The sequence below is a fragment of the Sparus aurata genome, chromosome 6, assembly GCF_900880675.1.
Source record: "Sparus aurata chromosome 6, fSpaAur1.1, whole genome shotgun sequence".
Taxonomy (NCBI): Eukaryota; Metazoa; Chordata; class Actinopteri; order Spariformes; family Sparidae; genus Sparus; species Sparus aurata.
In genome coordinates this window covers 32,265,399-32,283,987 of record NC_044192.1, presented here as the reverse complement: position 1 = coordinate 32,283,987, position 18,589 = coordinate 32,265,399, and the positions used below count along the sequence as shown (strand labels likewise).

The 18,589-nt window shown below is 42.0% G+C and overlaps 1 protein-coding gene across 2 annotated transcripts in view; it reads right to left on the bottom strand.

The window, feature by feature from the left end:
- cntn4 (contactin 4) overlaps positions 1 to 18,110 on the bottom strand; it is a 172,343-nt gene extending 154,233 nt beyond the window's left edge. The window contains exons 1-2 of one of the 2 annotated variants that reach the window (XM_030420977.1): positions 17,400 to 18,110; positions 494 to 630 (exon numbers count right to left, since the gene is read on the bottom strand). In XM_030420977.1, coding sequence (XP_030276837.1) covers positions 494 to 548 — 55 coding nt within the window. In that variant the 5' untranslated portion in view covers positions 549 to 630; positions 17,400 to 18,110. The remainder of the gene's footprint in view (positions 1 to 493; positions 631 to 17,399) is intronic. The other variant, XM_030420976.1, reaches the window with a different exon arrangement.
- Positions 18,111 to 18,589: the final 479 nt, after the last annotated feature.

Here is an 18,589-nt window from a genome sequence, read left to right as displayed (position 1 = left end):
TATTAATACAAAACACAAAATATCAATCAAGCCTACATTCTATCTAACAGCATAATACAGAGTTTACCAAAGCATTACTGTTGGTTAATGACAGTTTTCTCCTCCTGATGAACTCCTGATCCGTCAGACTGAGCGGACAGAATTTTTAACTTTGATGCGGTACACTCCCCTCATTCACATGCAGGATGACATTGCCAACCTTTTCTGGTTACCACATACAACACCACACTCAAATCAAAATGCAACATTGCCGGTGATTGGAAGTGTTCAGCAGACAATGGCTTACTTCAACAATAACTCCCTCGCTGAACGGATGCCACATTATTTTACACCAGCAGGAGGAAATGTGTTTGCTCTCGGCTAATCTTTTTGAGTTTGCTCCTTTCTAAACTACGGCTTTCATACTGTCACCTGCCCCAAATACATATGAATAAGGACTCAGACACAAAGGCAGCTTTGGCATGCATCAAAAGTTCTTAATAAGATACGTTACCTGCAAGGCACCCCATAAGTGACTGCAGCACCAGCAGTTTCCATAGCAACATCATCTTCAATTCTGTAGGGTCAAAGTAGTCTCACATCCAATCACAAATGTATGGAATCCGTATTGCACCCCTCTGGTTTCCCCGTCTGTGGAAAAGCAAACAGGTGAGATGAGCAGTGGAGAAGCAGTAAGGTTCTCATTAGCAGCGCCTTTGAACAAATCTGTCTTTGTTGTTTGCCGCTCTGCATTGTCATTTCACATGGGGTGCGACACAAAAAGACAGCAGATATACAGCGAAGTGCACTGAGACAGTATCACACATTAACCGCATTAATGGGTGAACTGAATTTAGCCTGTGGTTTCATGACAAATTGATTCAGTCATTTCAATCAGGGCGGACAAGTTGTATTGAGCTATTTTATTTATTAATATATTCTTTTTTTTCAGTTGTTTGTTTTTGTTAGCATTAAAACTAGTCTTCATCTACTTCAGCAGTTTAGCCCTTTATCAGGCAAGGAACTATATATGGTCACTTCCATGGACATCCAAAATGGCGTTGCTATGCGGCATAAATGACTGGACTGGAGTGGACTTTGATACATGTTATATTTGTTATTTATGTTATATTTTGTGTTTTATATATATATACATATACATATATATATATATATATATATATATATATATATATATATATATATATATAGACAGATACATATCATTATATTTGTTATTTTTGTTGTATTGGTATATAGATATGAGTGTGTTATTAATGTTCCATAAAAAATGTTAAAATTAATTTAAGTCTATATGTGTTTTTCTTATATTTTTTATATATACACCTTTTAGAAAAATGTTTTTATTTCAATGAGTGCTCGATAAAGGGTTAAGAGAACGTCGCAGCACTGTTAAAGCCTTAAAGCTCCTGAAATTTGTTTGGACTACGAAACTTCACCCGGCTTCTCCATCGGCACGGGGTGGTGTGGACACTGACTGAATTTTCATGTTTTGTTCCTTTAAGTCTTTCAATCTCCCTTTTAGTCATCAAATCAACAGTGCATAATATTCCTGTTCACACCTTCCTGAAAGTCACTCTGCAGGAAAAAAAAATAAAGAATAGGTTTCAGTGCTTTGCGGACGGCGAGCACATGAACACAAAACATCTCATGTACATCAATTTCCATATCTGCAGCAGCTCTGGGGACAGCAACTTTTAAGTCGATATGAAAGCAAAGCCACTCCTGTAAGTTCTCCCACTGTAACGTTGTTCTCGCTTGAAGCCTCATAGGTTTTTATGCTCACAAAAGAGCAAAGCCAAGCGATAAAAAAACAAAACAAAAAACGCTGAAACATCTAGAAGAATTTCAATTTTGCGCCTTTACCTCAACACAGACAATATCTCCCTGGAGTGAGAATTAAAACTGGAAAGTTTGTTGAGTGGCAGGATGGTAGCAGCTGTCAGCCTCTCAAACCCCAGCAACAGGAAAAAAAAAAGAAAAAAAAAAAGCTAAGCGTATGGATGAAGCTGAGGTGAAGAAAAGAAGAGAGTGTCAGAGCTCATGAAAATACTTAATAATTCTAGTGAAAAAACAACCCCAGTGTTATGAAATTGTTTTGTTGGGGGGCTAACCTCTCACTGATATATGACAGCAGGTTTTGACACATTCATTATGTTGAGACAGCGCATGCTATACCGGGTACAAAAAAGAGAATTTACAGCACATCCCTTTTTTTTTTGTTTTGCACCTCACCAAAACACTTGTGTTATTTGAACCTTGAGCTCTAAAGGTGAGTGTTTTATATTGTTATTTCAGATGACTCAGAAGTGCCATCATTTGGAGTGTGAATGGTCCCGGAACATGTTCTAGGACAAATCTTATGAAGAATAAAATTGTTAAAAAACAAGACTTACATCCAACTCCTACAAAATTGTCACTTCTGTTGTCTCGTTTCCTTCATGGCACAACATCGAAGGTTCTAAACAGCAGACTTTCATGTAATTTCCAACAAATTCATGGATGTTTATCCTCAATAGATACAAATAATTAAAAGTAATCTTTTTTTTCTTTAGCTTTCTGCCTCGTTGGGCAGTGATTGTGTAAGGGACAAAGAACGAAGAAAAAGGGGTATGAAATACAACAAAGGCCCCCTGTCTGGTACTGGACTAAGTCCGAGTATACCCCTGTTCAGGAGGTACTGGACCAGCTCTCCGTTACGAAGGGTTAGGTCCCTAAATCTACAAGGTGTTACTTTAAATATGAATGAAATAGGGAATGCTTAAGCTGGTAGCAAGGAGACATGCCTACCTTCTTACTGCCTACGTACGAACATCTACCCTGCTACCTCTGGCTTGGCACCTGACATGAATAGCCTTCGATTCAGACACGGCCACCAGCCCCCATGATCTGAGCACTTGGTGTGGTGCTGAGATGAATTTTAAAGCCTTTTGTTAAACCCTAAGGGACTGTTTTTGGTAAGCTAGTGTAACCTTTAAGAACAATTAAGATATTTTGCACACTTTACACCTACTTTTTTTCTTCCATCAGAGGATCATTAAATTAGTGTCCACAACTTTAACTGCATCATGTTGGATTTATTGCATAATCTGAGGAAGGGCAAAGCATACAGCTCATACTCATCTTAATGACTATCGATCATCATCTATTGCTAAAAACTCACAATTAGCTATATGATAAAAGAACAACATATAAAGGCGATGTTTAGGCTGCTCATGCACTCCAGCTCATGTGTTCATCCAAGGAAGGAGCGACAGGAAGAACCCCGTTCTCTCCGTGGTTCTCGTTAATATACTCTTTTGGACTGGCCCCGCTTCACATCTCTGAGACTCTGAGCACATCATACGTCAGGAATGAATGTATTTGCACAGTGCTCCGGGGACTGGCTTCGTTTATTTCCTCATAAGGACATCTTAGCTCGTCTCTCCGCTAGATGACTAATGGTCTGGTGATATCTTTGCACCGTCATCATGATACTTCAGCTTTCTCAACCTCGGCTTAGTACAAGCACTTTTTCACTGATTGATTTCTTCATTTTGATCTTAACTGTTTCTAAGTTTTCCTCACATTTTAACTTCACTACTTTCATTGTGATCCTGACAGAATCATTACTTGTTCAACACAATACAATTGGAAGGGATCTTACATATTTATAATCACCATAAGCACCAGGTAGAATGTCCTTTACGCTTGCAGATTGCCCATCACATTTATTGAGCATTCAGATCAAAAACAGCTCTGCGTAATAAACAATGCAAAGGGGCTCAGTTGGACTGGCTGCGTTGACCAACCCAATTGCCAATAAATGCCAATATAAACATTAATAACAGATTTTAAAAAGTGACTAAATAATAATGAATTGGATGGCGCTTTTCAAGTCACCCAAAGCACCTGACAGGGTTCCAGGTTCCATTCATTCACACTGGTGTTGGTCAACTACAATAGTAGCCACAGCTGCCCTGGGGCAGGCTGACGGAAGCGTGGCTGCCATTCAGCGCCTATGGGCCCTCCGACCACCACCTCAAACATACAGCAGTCATACACATTCACACGAGGCAAGGTGGGTGAAGTGTCTTGCCCAAGGACACAACGACCATGATAGCAGTTGGCCAGGTGGGGATCGAACCGCCGACCCTCCGAACATAGGCCAACCCGCTCTACCACCTGAGCCACGGTCGCCCGTCGTAAATGTTGCCAATGTGTGTTTCTGCAAACCACAGATATGCTGAAACTCTGGTGCAACCTTACTTTTCTTGAGGTTCCATTTTCCAGTTTTGTTCTGTGACCAAACTGCGCTTATATTCTCGTTAGGTTCATCACGATCACACTGAGCTAAAAATACGCGGTCCTGTCAATACAAACGCGTCCGGAAATTGTTACGACGTCCTGCTAAAAATATGGGGTGTTTTCACGCTTCCAAATGTCGAAAGTCTTTGAGCAGCTGTTACCGGCTTGTCAGCCTTCTGGCTTATAGCTGTAATGTCACCAGCATCACCTCTTCCTCCAGATGTAAAAGTCAGCTGATATGATGTGATTATGATATCATGTGTTCGTAGAAATGACAATTGCCGAATGAAGGTGAACTTTAAGTTGCATTTCCTTGCATTTTTGGAGACAATAAGGAGGGGCACGGTGGAGCTGTAAGGGGTTAGGTTGTTTTTTAATGCAATTTCTACCTAATAAAAAAATGTGCTAACCCTTTGTTTACATGGATTTACAGTCTTCTACTTCTCTTATTTCATTCCTTACCTTCTTTTATTATCTCTTATATCGTCTGTTATGAATTAATTTTATTATTCCCATCGCTAAATCTTTTCAAATCCATCGCAGCCACCAACTGCCAATACACATTACCGCCGAGTGTATTCTGCACCTGTGTGCTCATAGTGTGAATATACGCTCTTACTAAAAAAAAAAAAAGCAATGGCGGATCCCTCTCTGTTAAGCGTCGCTCCACAGTGCCTCTGGTCGTTAAACACTACACACAAGGTACATTTCATTTTCCATTCCCAGGCTGAACATTCAACTTTTTTTTTAAACTGTGGAACCAATTTGATAGGTATTTGGTTAACAGGGGCTGTTGAGTAAAGAGGGATGTAAATAGGGCACAGTGAAGGGAGGCAGATGCAGTTTGCCAGCAACTCTGAGGGAAGAATACAGAATAAGTTGGAGGAAAATGTCGGAGGCTGCCTCTGGAAAAGCTGCACTGATGTACGAATTAAAGCAATACAACCAGTAGTTCAGAAGCGAAATCTACCTTTCGCAGAGCTCCTCTAGGAAACAAGCGGCATTAATCTAATGTCTCCTGGGGAAAAATATATTTAAAGAGCTGAGGCATCTTCGACACAAACCTCACCAAAATTACAGCTATCTGTGTAATTTCCCCACAGCGGAGAAGCAAAGAAGAACTCTGTTATTCCACCCCTGCTGTGTTTCAGCATAGACAGCACAAAGTTTAAAAAACACAGCGAGAAAGAGTGGAACAAAGACGCTGAAAAACACATCCAAAAGGCAACTGAGGCTGTTTGAGTAGACCGCGGTTCCATTAATCTCAGATTCTTTACCTTCCAGCTCTGTCTCCTGTCTCCACCTACGGAAAAAGAGGCCTTTAATCTCCAGACATCATATATAGAGGGTTGTCAGAGTCTGTCTTGGGTACATCAATGGTCTAAGGCTGTGCTTTACTCCTAGAGAGTAGTTTTATGCATATTAAAGTCTTGTGAAGCCCTCTGTGTCTTATGAAAGCGCCAGGCCCAGTGCCTATTAGGCTAATGCCTGTTTTGTCTGCTGTGTTGGTTTGTATCTATGTGCCACAGTGCAGCCTCGTTAGGGTGAAAAATCCTGTTAAAGGGCACAGCACGTACTTATAGGCTGTGGTAACTTTTGGTATCTTCTTTTCCTCCAGTGTGTTAAGATTTGTTTTAACACTGTCACAGTCGTGCTCGGGCCCTCCCCCTCTCTTCTTTCAACTCGACCTGATGAAGCACCCCAGCAGCTAAAGATAACACACTACTGCGAGCCTCGCAAACCCGCTCTTGCCTATTACTGCTGTAATCCATTTAGTTACTTGATGCCAGGAAAATGGAAGTTGATACATGTTCTGGCTACACAGAGCACATTCCAGCTGAGCCTCGCTAACAGAGGTACCGAGGTTTGCAAAGCTTACTAATGCTTGTAAAGTCACAACTGTGACACCCATTATGACACATTCCTCTTTCGTGCTCACTTGCAAGGACGTATTTTAGAGCGAACAAGCGCAAAGACGACAAAAGGAAAATAAAAACAAGGTTGACACTGTAATTGGAGTGATTTTTTGACCCACGGAATAATTGAATTCATACAGCTGTTAGTGCGGAGAGAGCAATTAAAAGATGCAAATGGCAAGAAAGGATAAGTGGTTATCTTAAGGGTACACTAAGGCTGGAAACACAATTTTTTCATGCACCGGTCAATTTTTTTTGCCTCAATAACACGATTTCTTTCACGACTAGTCAAGAGAAAATGTCCAGAATACCCAATAAGGTGTTTGTTTTAGCTCAGATTTATTTATGCAAATGAGTACATTTAATTAAATTGGCTTATTTGCATATTCTAAGATAAAATACAAGAAAACTTACGAATACAAAAAAGATTTGTCCCAGTGTTAGTAAACAACAGGGGGAGATTAATGACGATATCTATAACTTGAAAAAAAAAAAAAAAAAATCATCTGGAGAGACTCCCCTTAAATTCATTTCCACACCACAGCCACTAGACCACAATAATTGTGATAAGGATTTTTACCATAATCACACATCCCTGGTTTCTACTACTACTACTAATAATAATAATAATGTAATGCTGATATCCTGGCATTTCCTGCTCTAATAATTGGATTCAGAATCATTCAAGCATCAGATACTATGGAAGGAATATCCTGCAACTGCATTTGATATAAGGAAATGATGCTGCAGGGTATAAGGGGAGGACATAATCAATGTATTCAGCCAGTAATAAATTACTTGAAAATTGAAACATTGATAGAGTTTCGCCCATCATACGGTTAAATCTTGATTGGATTATTCATGTGCAAAATGAGGACATTAACCACAAATGTAGACACTGGACCTTTTAGTGATTTACACTGTAGTTGTGAGGTTTTTTTCTGCACATTGTGTCACATGAAAGGTAGTATTGACTAGCTGCTGAACATTTTGAGCAAAGACGTTCATGCATTTTTTTCCCAACTCTAACTTTTTGTTAGCTGTTTTTGTACCCCTTCTCCATCCGAAATTTGGCGATGAAGAGTCGAGAATCGATCAATTACGAAAGCTTGTTCCAAGTGGAAACTGATGTCTATGTGCAGGAGGTGCAGGATCACACGTGGAATTAAATTAGACGGAAGGAGATAACACGTTTGGTCAATGTACTGCACTGGTCCTGAGAGATCCGTCGCCCAATGTTCAATGAAATCAGGGCGTAGAGCCAAACACAAGCAGCGGTGATCGAAGGGATGGATCAGCTTTAATAGAGGTGTATCTACCAGTCACTTTCCACCATCTGTAGATGCAGCCACCCTTATGACTCTAATGCCTTGAAGCATGTACTGATTACTTTATGGCTGATGACAATCTCACCACAGCCACATGAACAATGGAGGAGTCAAAGCAGTTATCATTCACTTAACAGAGCGGGGGAGCTTTTAAGTGAAACCTGTTCATACAGGTTTTGCACTCACGAGATGTGCGACAAAGTACAAAACATAAAAATGGCGTTTGTTCGTGACCTGTTCTAAGAAAATGGTCAAGGTGAGCTAAACTACCGACAGCGGCTTCCCACCACACAAGATCGCAAAGGAAGAATTCAAATTGAACATATTTAACACAATTGCTGCTGTACTTGAAAAGACCACATACACAAGCAGAGATGAATAACGTGTAATGTACAAAACGCATGGCCAATTGTCTTGACAGAGGCAGCCTTTACTTTCATAAATCAACCAAGTCTTTATGACTAGAGGAGGTCGACGAATATTCATGTTTTTGATGTGCACTCTGTCAAATTTTACTTTTACTATGGCTTATAATTATTTTTCTATTAGTCACCAATTCCATTAATCACTTCAGCAGCACACATTTTCCTTTGCCTTACACAGAATGAATCAGCTGCACTTAATCTCAGCTTTGATCACCAAAAGTGGGCACATTTAATTAGAAGCCGGAATCTTTGCAGACACCGGGCTTCATGCAGAGCAGGGTCAGATTCCGAACCTGGAGTCCTTGTTAACTCTAAGAGAAGCACACCAGTAGAAAAGTTCGGGGACCTGTAATGATGTTGGTCTCACAAGGCAAAGTTTTCCTTTCTATGAAATCTGTATAGTGTGGACCCTTGGCAGGCATACACTTTTTTCTTGTCAGTCAAGCCGTAGCGCATTGAAGCGTACATAGAGTCCTTCGGTTTGAAGAGGTGTGTAAGCCATGGGATCCTTCAGCACAGGGTCAATGTCCAATGGTTTTCCACTTACGCAAGAAAAGAAAAATTGTCACTTGTCAAAATCTCACATTTCCACATTTCTAAAACGACACATCTAACTTTTACCATACAAAATGACTGTTACAGCATACCAGCAATGGGCGAAGTGGACTTTGATCATACAGACTTTACGTACTCTACTTTAGGATGTTATAATAATTCAGCATCGACCTCTGAGTTCACACCACACTAACAGCGGTCTCCTACCATTTGCTTGTTTAACTGGACCATCAATCCCTCGACCTCCTCCCTTGTGTTGTTGCTCTTCATACTACTACGCCTGACTTCCTCCGTTGCTGCCATATTAATCATTACAACTGCCAGAGGTTGCTGCCGAACAAGAAACGTATATATGGGTTCTTATCAGTGAGGGTGACCTGTTCTTTTCCTTCTCTATCGACAGTTATTCAACCAATCAAAAAAAAAAAAAAAAAAAGATAATCCCAGTACACCAAGTTTACGAAGGCCACTCCGCATGGCTACTTACACTTGAAATAAGAGCCAAATTCTCTCCATGACAGAATCCAATGTTGACCTGATCGCATGAATTAATGCCATGTAACAACACAAATACATCTAAACCCACAGCACGGACTGTCATATAAGCTAGCTTCAACAGTTAAACTCAGGGCCCTCATCAATAAAGTACACTCAAGGTCCTTGTACAACTCTACTGTGACAGCTCTCTGCTGTGTATTCACCACGCTGCTGATGTGGGTGGCCCCCTGGGACACTTCTGAATTGGAGAGCGACTTTTTCCTACTGTATCAGCTTGCCACATCTCAAGGGCTAGTTCAATGTTGAGAACTCATCAAAGAAGAACTGAGCCTTAGCTTTAGTGAAGGGACATTTGACTTGGCTTTGGTTCAAGAAAAAAGCAGTCTCGACTAGTGTAGAGAAACACAAAAAATATGCCGCTTTTCTTTTGATTTTGTTGAAGTTTTTCCTCGGTATATAATTTCTTTCTGTCCCATAAATGTAGGTCAGCATTTTTTCTGATGCGGACTGTCTGGACATTTTTTATTATTGCACTGACAATCACCTTCAAAATTTCCTGAAAGCCTGTCAAACATTTCTCAATCCATTTCCTTTTGACAAATAATGACACACGAAGACCTTTCAAATGCTGTGATGACTGTAACTCACAGTGAAAACACGCTGTGCTGTTTGAAAGCTGCATACTGTACTATGTACTGTTCAAAATGCCTATTGTATGTTTCTGTGGGCATGCACGTAACAGGATAAGGCAGAAAGCAATTAGAAAGTTGAAGACAATCATACATTTGAGATTGTTTGTATTCAAGTGTTTTTGAAACTGAAGTCCTGATGCTTGCTGACAATCAGGGGGACCTTGAGGTCAAGTGATTACACTGTTAGACAGAAATAATGCACACATGTTTTGCAGAAAGGCGGATTTGAAGCCAAAGACTAATTGAGGTATATCACACAGACACACTTGTATATACAATTACTATCTGATAGTTGATGTTTCCAGCCAGGATGAAACAGACACACTGATGACATAATGACCATGTAAAGGCTGGGGGGACTGGGCTTGATTGACCTTCCCTTTATATGGAAGCGGTCCCCGCCATACGATTGTCTGACACAAACAGTGTTGAGGTCTAATGGATTTGCAATTTTCATTTTGAACAAACACATTAATCTATTGTACAGAAAATATAAATAGGCATTATTTTTGTTCTTTTTCCTATTGTCCTTGGTTTAAATGGATGAACCAGCTAATTGCGCTTGGATACAATGACTACAGAATCTCATTTATCTGAAGCACAGACGTTTGAAATGGTCCGCTAAACAAACAGTGGCATCCTGGAATGCCTAATTAATTCATTCGAGCAAAAGAAATGAGATTTTGAATACCTGTACTTTGCATTATCTGCAGTTCTAAACAAATGTATTTCGCTACTTTACACGAACATGATGTTCTTCATAAACATAGTGATGCTCATTAGGGAGTTTTTCCATGCTGGATGCAAAACAACAACGTCTTTCAGGGACTTTAATCAGCAACAAAAGGCAAGTAATGATAATGACCAGAGACACCAAGCCGTAACTTCCTAATTTAACAATTAGAAGACATCCATTAAGCAGCTGCAACATGTGTTTGTTTACCAACCGGCATTTCACAAGATTTCGACTTCAAATCTCTTTTGCAGCAAAGAATTCATGTAAAATATGATGTTGTTTGTAAATGAGGATGAAAGAGCCTCATCATGTTAGTCTGACTGATTACATTCAAAAGCTGATATCTGTATAAATGTTGTGATGTACTTTAAAACAGTGCATGGTGACGAGTGAATATGTGCTTTGGATTGTTGTTCAACATTCTCCAGATGCTTCTGGTACAGTGAAGGTGCCCTCGAGCGTGACTCTTCAGCCCATAGTAGTGGTATTTAGACGTTCATGGGTCTGACTGTGTGTATGAAACATAATACTAATGCAACCATGCGCAGGAATTTCAATTTCTCTTTGAACACATGAAGGTAAAACAGATAAAGGGAGACCAATTTAGCTTTTTTTTTTATTCCTTTCCTTCATTCTTTTATATAGATATTAATGCATATAAATGGTCTTGAACGGTAAATAGCCACCGGAGCTCCTCTCTCCCACAGAAAACACTGCTCCTGAAGTGGCCAAATACACCACATCAGTAGACCTGCCTTTAATTCCGTGACTCCTTGATGTCACTATGTCACGCGATAAAAGTGAATCAAACTTAAAGCTGAATACACGACAGAGGCAATCGGAGATACGAGGAGTTGTCTTGGCTCAGGCATGTGCGAGCTGCCCAATCAGAGCAGACTGGGTATTAAGGAGGCGGGCCTTAAAGAGACTAAAACAGAGTGTTGCAGACAGAGGGAGAATACAGTGCTGCTGTACTGTACAGTTTTAGGAAACTAGTGCATTTTTGGAGCATTAAAGCATGTGAATGTAATATTTTTTGGAATGTAATCTTGTTTTGATTTCTCTGTTACAACATGCCGCATGGTGTTGAACCAATGTGATGACAACCGAGCAAAGCTCATCCTCTAATGAAGACTGGGAATGGAATAAACAATAAATGGACCCGTGTGAGGCTATATTTCTTTTTCAAAAATTGAAAAGGTCCACTACAAAAGACATTACTCACCTGTTCTGACAGGTTGTATATTTCTCCTCATGATAATTTAACTGAACTTGAAGTGTAAATCGGTGGAGTACGGCTCAAACCTTCTGTAGTGCGTGATTTAATAAATCACACTAGTTAACTATTCACTGAAAATTCCACCTCTGCTGCCAGTACAAAATGCTATTATAGTGTACCAGCTAATCAAAATGCCATTTGAATGAGGTGTTGATTTTCATAATTCCGGTGCCTTTTTTTCCCCTCCATCTAAAATATGAAAAAAAATAACCTTTGATTAAGAAGAATTCCCCTGCGAAATACCACAAAACCACCGTGAATAGTGTGACCTCGCTTCTTCATTTCCATCTCTTATCCTAATTTACTCTTCTGATTCAAAATAATCCTCTTTCTAACATAATCAAGACGCACTGCTTTGTCTGGAGCTCCATAAACCCTTTGTATGCCCCGCTAAGCTCGCGAGGAGGAAGACTTGTAGTTTGAGAGGAAATACAAGGACGAGCCGTCTCTTCCTTTGTTACATGACAGTTTAAAGGAGAATGCCACTACGTAAAAAAAAAAAAAAAAAAAAAAAAACTTCTCTCCTGTTCTCCAACTGCATCCCAAACCTGTGACAGAATCAGGAACAGCTTGTGCTGCTGAGTGTATTCATCAACACTTGTCGATAAAAACCAACACAGTGTTCAGGGTATATTTGTAACATTCTTCAGAGTCATCTCAGTCCATCTATTCAGTCCTTTAATCTTGAATCAGACAAAGAAAAACAACAATACCCTGTGGGGAACGCGGTTTTTATCGAGCGCTTATATCAAACCAAACGAGAGTGGAAAGATGGCTCCTACACAACAGCCACACCCAGTTGAGCACAATGCAAACCCTCAAACGTCGCTCTCGCGGATCTTTTTGTAACCACATTTCTGCGACGCTTACTATCAAGAAGAATCGTCAGCATCGGATTGCTTGAAAGAAGATGTTTTGCAGGCCTTACGTAAGTGCATTTAATAATGCAGCACTCCCAGCGCTCAGATCCCCCCCTGAAGTTAGCTGCTGTGTGGCGTCGCTCTTATTAAGCACTCAATTAAAGCCATTCCCAAGGAGAGGCCGTGTGCAACAATGTTTGAATTAGGAAGCGTTGCAGGCTCAGACAGTCTGTGAAGACTCACCCCAGAGGACCGCGGTGCCTTGAAACCAAAGGCCTACAGTGACAGAGCATCATAATGCATTGGTAAAGCAGATAAATTATTCTAATACGATTGGCTTACAAATAGGGCATTTACAGAAACCAATGAGACCAGTCAAACAGCAGGAAACGGAGCCGTCTCAGTGAGCTGCCTGGATCCTCGTTTCCTTCAATCTAAATATTAAAATTGAACAGGGATGTGGGACTAGGTAGACAACACAGAGGAGCTCTGCTACATTATCGTCAAGTGTACTCGTCCCTGACAGCTGCGGGCTCCCAATTCACGGCAGTGTGCATACAATCACTTCTGATGGCGAAGACGGGGGAACGTATTTTTGTGTAAATTACACTTATTCATGACCTTCCTTTGAATCAATTAGGCAACGATTCCTCATCTCTCAGAAGTGAAGTACACTAGAGGAACAGTGGGCGGACGACTCTGCATGCACACTCGGCGCAGATAAAAGATTTGCCTCAGTGAAATCCAGTCTGTTCGCGTACAGGAAAACATCAAACCGGAGGGCGACTCATTTAAAAGGAGCTGCGTTTTGAAGAAGTTCCTCTTCCTCCAGTTATTGTATTTTTAGCAGAAAGAAACCAAAATGCGCAAAATGGCACCAGCTAGTCGCCTCGCAGTGAGTTTCTCTACTTGTTCCGCCCAAGCGGGCTCTCTAACATTCATCTTTTTTCTGTATCTGCTCATTGATGTTCTCACGCTGATGCAGTCTAATCATAACAATCATACCTGTTTTTATTTTTTTTCTGAAGAATAAACATGTGATTTTCCATCATCCTGCTTGACAGGACAGATTTCTTCACCACTCGCAGCTCAGCTTGTCAAACAGCTCCATTATGTCAGATTCAAACAAGTAATGCACGGCATACGTAAAACCACACTGCCCTCCGGTGCGGCGGTATCAGGGGCCTGCAGCTTCCTCATCCATTACGGTGCTGTGGAAAGTCTCACAAGCGCTGTTTATTTTGAAAATCCAGCAGAGAAAAGCAAAAAAAAAAAAAAAAAAAAAAAAAAAAAAGCAGCTGCGCTCAACAACTGACACCAGACATTTGTTTTTATCGGCTGCTTTACCTGCGAGCAGTCAGCAAAGGTGGGCACAACATTACACACGCTTCAGATGTTGGTTACCCTTCATAATTACCATCATTAATAAAAGGTAAACTTATAGGTAATTAAACATTAGTTAATATTTCACTGTAAGCGAATGATTAAATGCTTTATAAACAAGTCAGCTGCAACTTTAAAATAAACAATTGCTTGTGTTGTCCATTAGAGTGTATGTAAGGATGACGGTCGACAGCAATGCATCCAAACCAGTGGGGTCGGGACCACAACACAGGGGCTTGAGATGGGTGTTATGGGTCAAAAAACTAATAATAATTGTACAAGCTAAAATAATGTTTCTTTTGAATCAATTTTTCTCAATCCTTTTTCTTTTTTCTTGTAAAATAATGTGTATATGTGAGCGTAACGTACAACTGACTCAAACTGCCACTGTAAATCTTTAAAAGTTGACTTAACCTTTAAAAAAAATCTAGGAAACCGATTTCCTCGGAATTAACAAGTGAAGTAGACAATTAAGTTCAGGTTGTACGAGCTATAAAGTTTCAACAACTTAAAAGTATGGGTCTGCTTTACTTGGTAACACTAAAAGGCGATTTTTCAGCGATATCACGTTGTCAGATTTCACAGCGAGCATCGTTTTTGAAATCCTAGCATTGTAAAAAATGCACCTTGTACATTGTACATAAGGATTGCAACAAACTATTAATCGCGCTAGTTTCATCTGCTGTTTTTTTTTTTTTGTCTATAATACGTCAAAAATAGTGGCGACAGAGCTGAAACGTGCTGCCGTTTTGAAAATCAGTTCCGTTTTCACGCAAATTCTGAAGCAACGGTGCAAAACCTTTCGTGCGAAGAGAGTTTGCAGCTTCTCCTTCTCCTACGTTTTGTTGGGTTTAATAATGCTCACGCTTTAGACTGTTGGTCCAACGAACTCTGACATTTCGAAGACATCAGAGGGCATTGCAGAGTGTGATGTCAGTTTTCTGTTCTGTTCTGTTGTTTTATGGACCGAATGATTAAACCGTGAGATCAGTCATCGTGCCTTTTATTCATATTCTCCTTGATGACATTTATGTTGTCTATAAAATGTCAGAAGACGGTGAATAATGCCCAATCGCGATTCCTCAGAGTTTACAGTGACTCATTTTAGTCTGACCCGCAGTCCAAAACTCAAAACATCAAGTTTGTTACCATATTAGACAAACAGAGGCAGCAGATCTTCTTCCCTCTTTTGTCATTGTTGCTTAAAAAATGACTCGAATGACGAATTGATTGTCAAAATCAGTTTGAATGACTAATCAATTTAAATGAACCGCTTCAGGCCTCTAAAATGATGAGAAGCCAGATTGAAGGGTGAAATGCACAGGCTGGACCGCTTTGGGGTTGTGGGGTTTTTGAAGTAGAAACGGTCGGGAACAACTGCTGAACAGAGCAGTTGTAATGTTGCTTGGACGATTCATTAATACTAATCCGTTAGGAAGGACAGTCCAACCGAAAATGTCGCCGCAGAGGTAGAAAACAGCTGGGAGCAAGGTGACGGATGGAGCAACAAGTCATGCTGCCACCTCTCTCCCCAACTGCCCGTCTAAACAGCTGACAGACTGCTGTTAAGACTATCATGATTAATGTGAAGCGTCCGGACGGCTGTGGCATCAGCACTTCTCCGGTATCCCGTGGCCAAACAAGTCAAAGTGAAGAGTGGCTCGGGCCAAACGTGGAAACTTCTCCATCATATCTCACTCTGTGCAGAAAACACACACACACACACACACACACACACACACACACTCCCTTTCCTCTGTCCATGGAGCCTGCTTTCCTGGAGAGACATGAAATAAAAATGACCCTGACGACGCGCTGCTTCGATGCTTCGAGACCGTGCGATGAAATTTTCATGCTGCGCCTCTAAATGCACCTATCCCCGGGTATTTTTGACGTCGCTTCTGTGCTCCGGCACTCCTGACAGGCTCGTTGTCTTCCAGGACGCCCACGACCATGAGAGGGGCTGTTTTCCTCCTGTGGGGGTTGCATCCTGGCAGCCTGCTGGGCCGTAAACACGCGGTTAATTGAGCCGCTGTTTGATTTTTGCATCTCCTTATGCAAAGTTTCTCATCATTTAAATCAGTTGCTCGATCGACTTCCACCCCCCCCCCCCCCCCCGCTCCCTTGACTTTAATTCAGCCATTTTTAGAAAAACCTTAAATATTTATGCCCGGATCTCCAGAGAGTGTCTGCTCTCTTGTCTCGGGCTTCTGGAGAGCTATCGTACGCACCGTGTTCGCAAATCAAGACCGAGCTGCAGAATAATCCCCCACCACAGCCACTTTGAGGTGAAGTTTTTCCTCCTTCATCCCCCCGTGCTAACCTTTAGAATTAGTTCACCTCCCTGTCAGAGGAGAAGCCTCTGCAACAGATCACACACAGTCCACGGCCGGTGAAAGGGAACAACGTACGCGCATCGTCGGATAGATAGATGCTGGGCTGTTGGTGCTCTGACAGGTGTCATCATCTCACACACACACACACACACGCACACACTTCCCCGGGACTGTGCTGAGTGCCACGCGAGGCTTATTTTATGAGACCACAGGACTCGCTCTCGGTTGTCGTCTGAGTGGGCAGTTTTTTGGCAGAAGTTGGCACGTCAGATGTGCTGAAGCTGCACAGATGCTCATATCTATTAACATATTAGGCGAGGCTTATGGGGCATGTGCCGGCCATCAGACTCCAGCCCCCCCAACAGGGGCCAGTTGGAGTGGTGAGTGACAGTTGCACTGAATGAACCTCTCCATTAGGAGCACAGTGACACGGTGGCATGGCGGCTGACACAAACAAACTATTAAGAGGCACAAACTCATAACTTCTGTTTTTCAATCAGTTCTGGGTCACGGTGATCCTAACACTGCATGAAGCAGACGGGTTGGGATTCTATTCCACACTGAATTGTAAAGATGTAGGACTACAGGCTGTATCAAGTAATCGGGTAGGTGGTCAGCGGCGGCGGCGGCGGCGACATAATCAGCTAAAATCCGCAGGGATTATTTAATGGGAGGGTCAGCGGCGGCGGATTAGCGAACATCTGCACTGATCGCAGGGACGCTCGCAGATTACTTTGCCCGCGCCATGATAGTCCCACAACAAAAGTAGACGCGGGCGAATGAGATCAGCTGAGGGTGAAATTCAGAGAAGGCAATCCCGGGCTGCTGCTGCTGCTGCTGATGATGCTAACCCCCCTCTAACACCACCACCACCACCACCACCCTCCTCCTCCTCCCATCTCTACACAGCGTCAAGGTTTTAATGTAATCTGTGAAAAGTTAGGATGGAGGCTGGGCTGACAGCACTGCTGAGCGGAACTGATGGGGATTCAATTTGAGAGGTGCTGAAGTTACAGACTGGATACTAGTAATAATAAAAATAAAAAATAATAATAACAATAATAATAATTATAATAATAATAATGTTGATGATAATGATCTTACCTGTCCTCCTCGCAGCTGTAGTGTCACTGAGGTATTCACAGCAGCAGCAGCTTCAGGTTAATCCTAAACAAAACAGCGCACACAGACATCACTGTCGAGTCGCGGCGGCGCTCCCGGCCACGGAATATCCGTCCGACTTGTGCGCAAAAGAAAAAGAGGCTGCTCTTTCTTTCTTTCTTTCTTTTTTTTTTTTTCCTTTTTTTTCTTTTGTGCCGCGCGCTACATTCACGAGCTGTTCTTGTTCTTGTTCTTGTGGTCTGGTCAGCGCGGGCTCCACTACTCTTCCTCCATCCCTGCCTCTGTTCCCCCCTCTCTCTCTCTCTCTCTCTCTCTCTCTCTCTCACTCTCTCTCTCTCTCAGTGTCAGTGGCACAAGTATCTGGCGGCGTGGCGTCTCGCAGGTTGCATATTGGAAAGTGAAGCGTCGGTGTGCTCACTCACTCACTCACTCCGATGCGTCAAGTGTCTCTCTCCCTCACCCTCTCTTCCCTCCTCCCCTCCTCGGGCTGTGCCGGAGCTTGGAGCGGAGCGGGACGCACGCACACGTGGTCGAGGGAGAGAGAGAGACACACACACAGACACAGAGCGAGAGAGAGAGAGAAACAGAGAGAGGGAAGACGAGAGAGAGAGAGAGAGCGCTGTCTTCTTGTCTTTCTTCGCCACCCCCGACCACCCTCCTCACTGCCTCGGCCATCCAAGCGGAACCGACTCCCTCCTCCTACCATGCTACTACTGCTCCATCCTCTCCTCCTCCTCCTCCTCCTGCTGCTGCTGCTGGGATGTTCAAGCGGTCTGGGATGTTGATGGGGATATATGTATACATGTAATATAGTCCACAGAGTATGAAATTCTGCATATTTTCATGATAAAAATGTGTTTTAACAGCCGGTGAACACATTTAAAGTGGAGCTCCACCAATTTTTCACACACAAGTCTGCCTACAGGCTGTATGAAGCCTTTTGTGGCTCCAGAGAGGAACTACCTGAAACCTGATGAATCGCCTCAGGTGATGTCACTTGAGTCAGCGTGGAGTTGAAAAAAGTGACTGAACACCTGAATCTCTAAAGTTTTTTGACAGCAGGTGTCTCAATGTTGGACACTGTACATAAACCCAAAGATGATAGTCCCCGCACTAAACTGCGGTTTATGTATGAACAAACAAGTGAGCACTTTTTGCCATAAACTCAACTG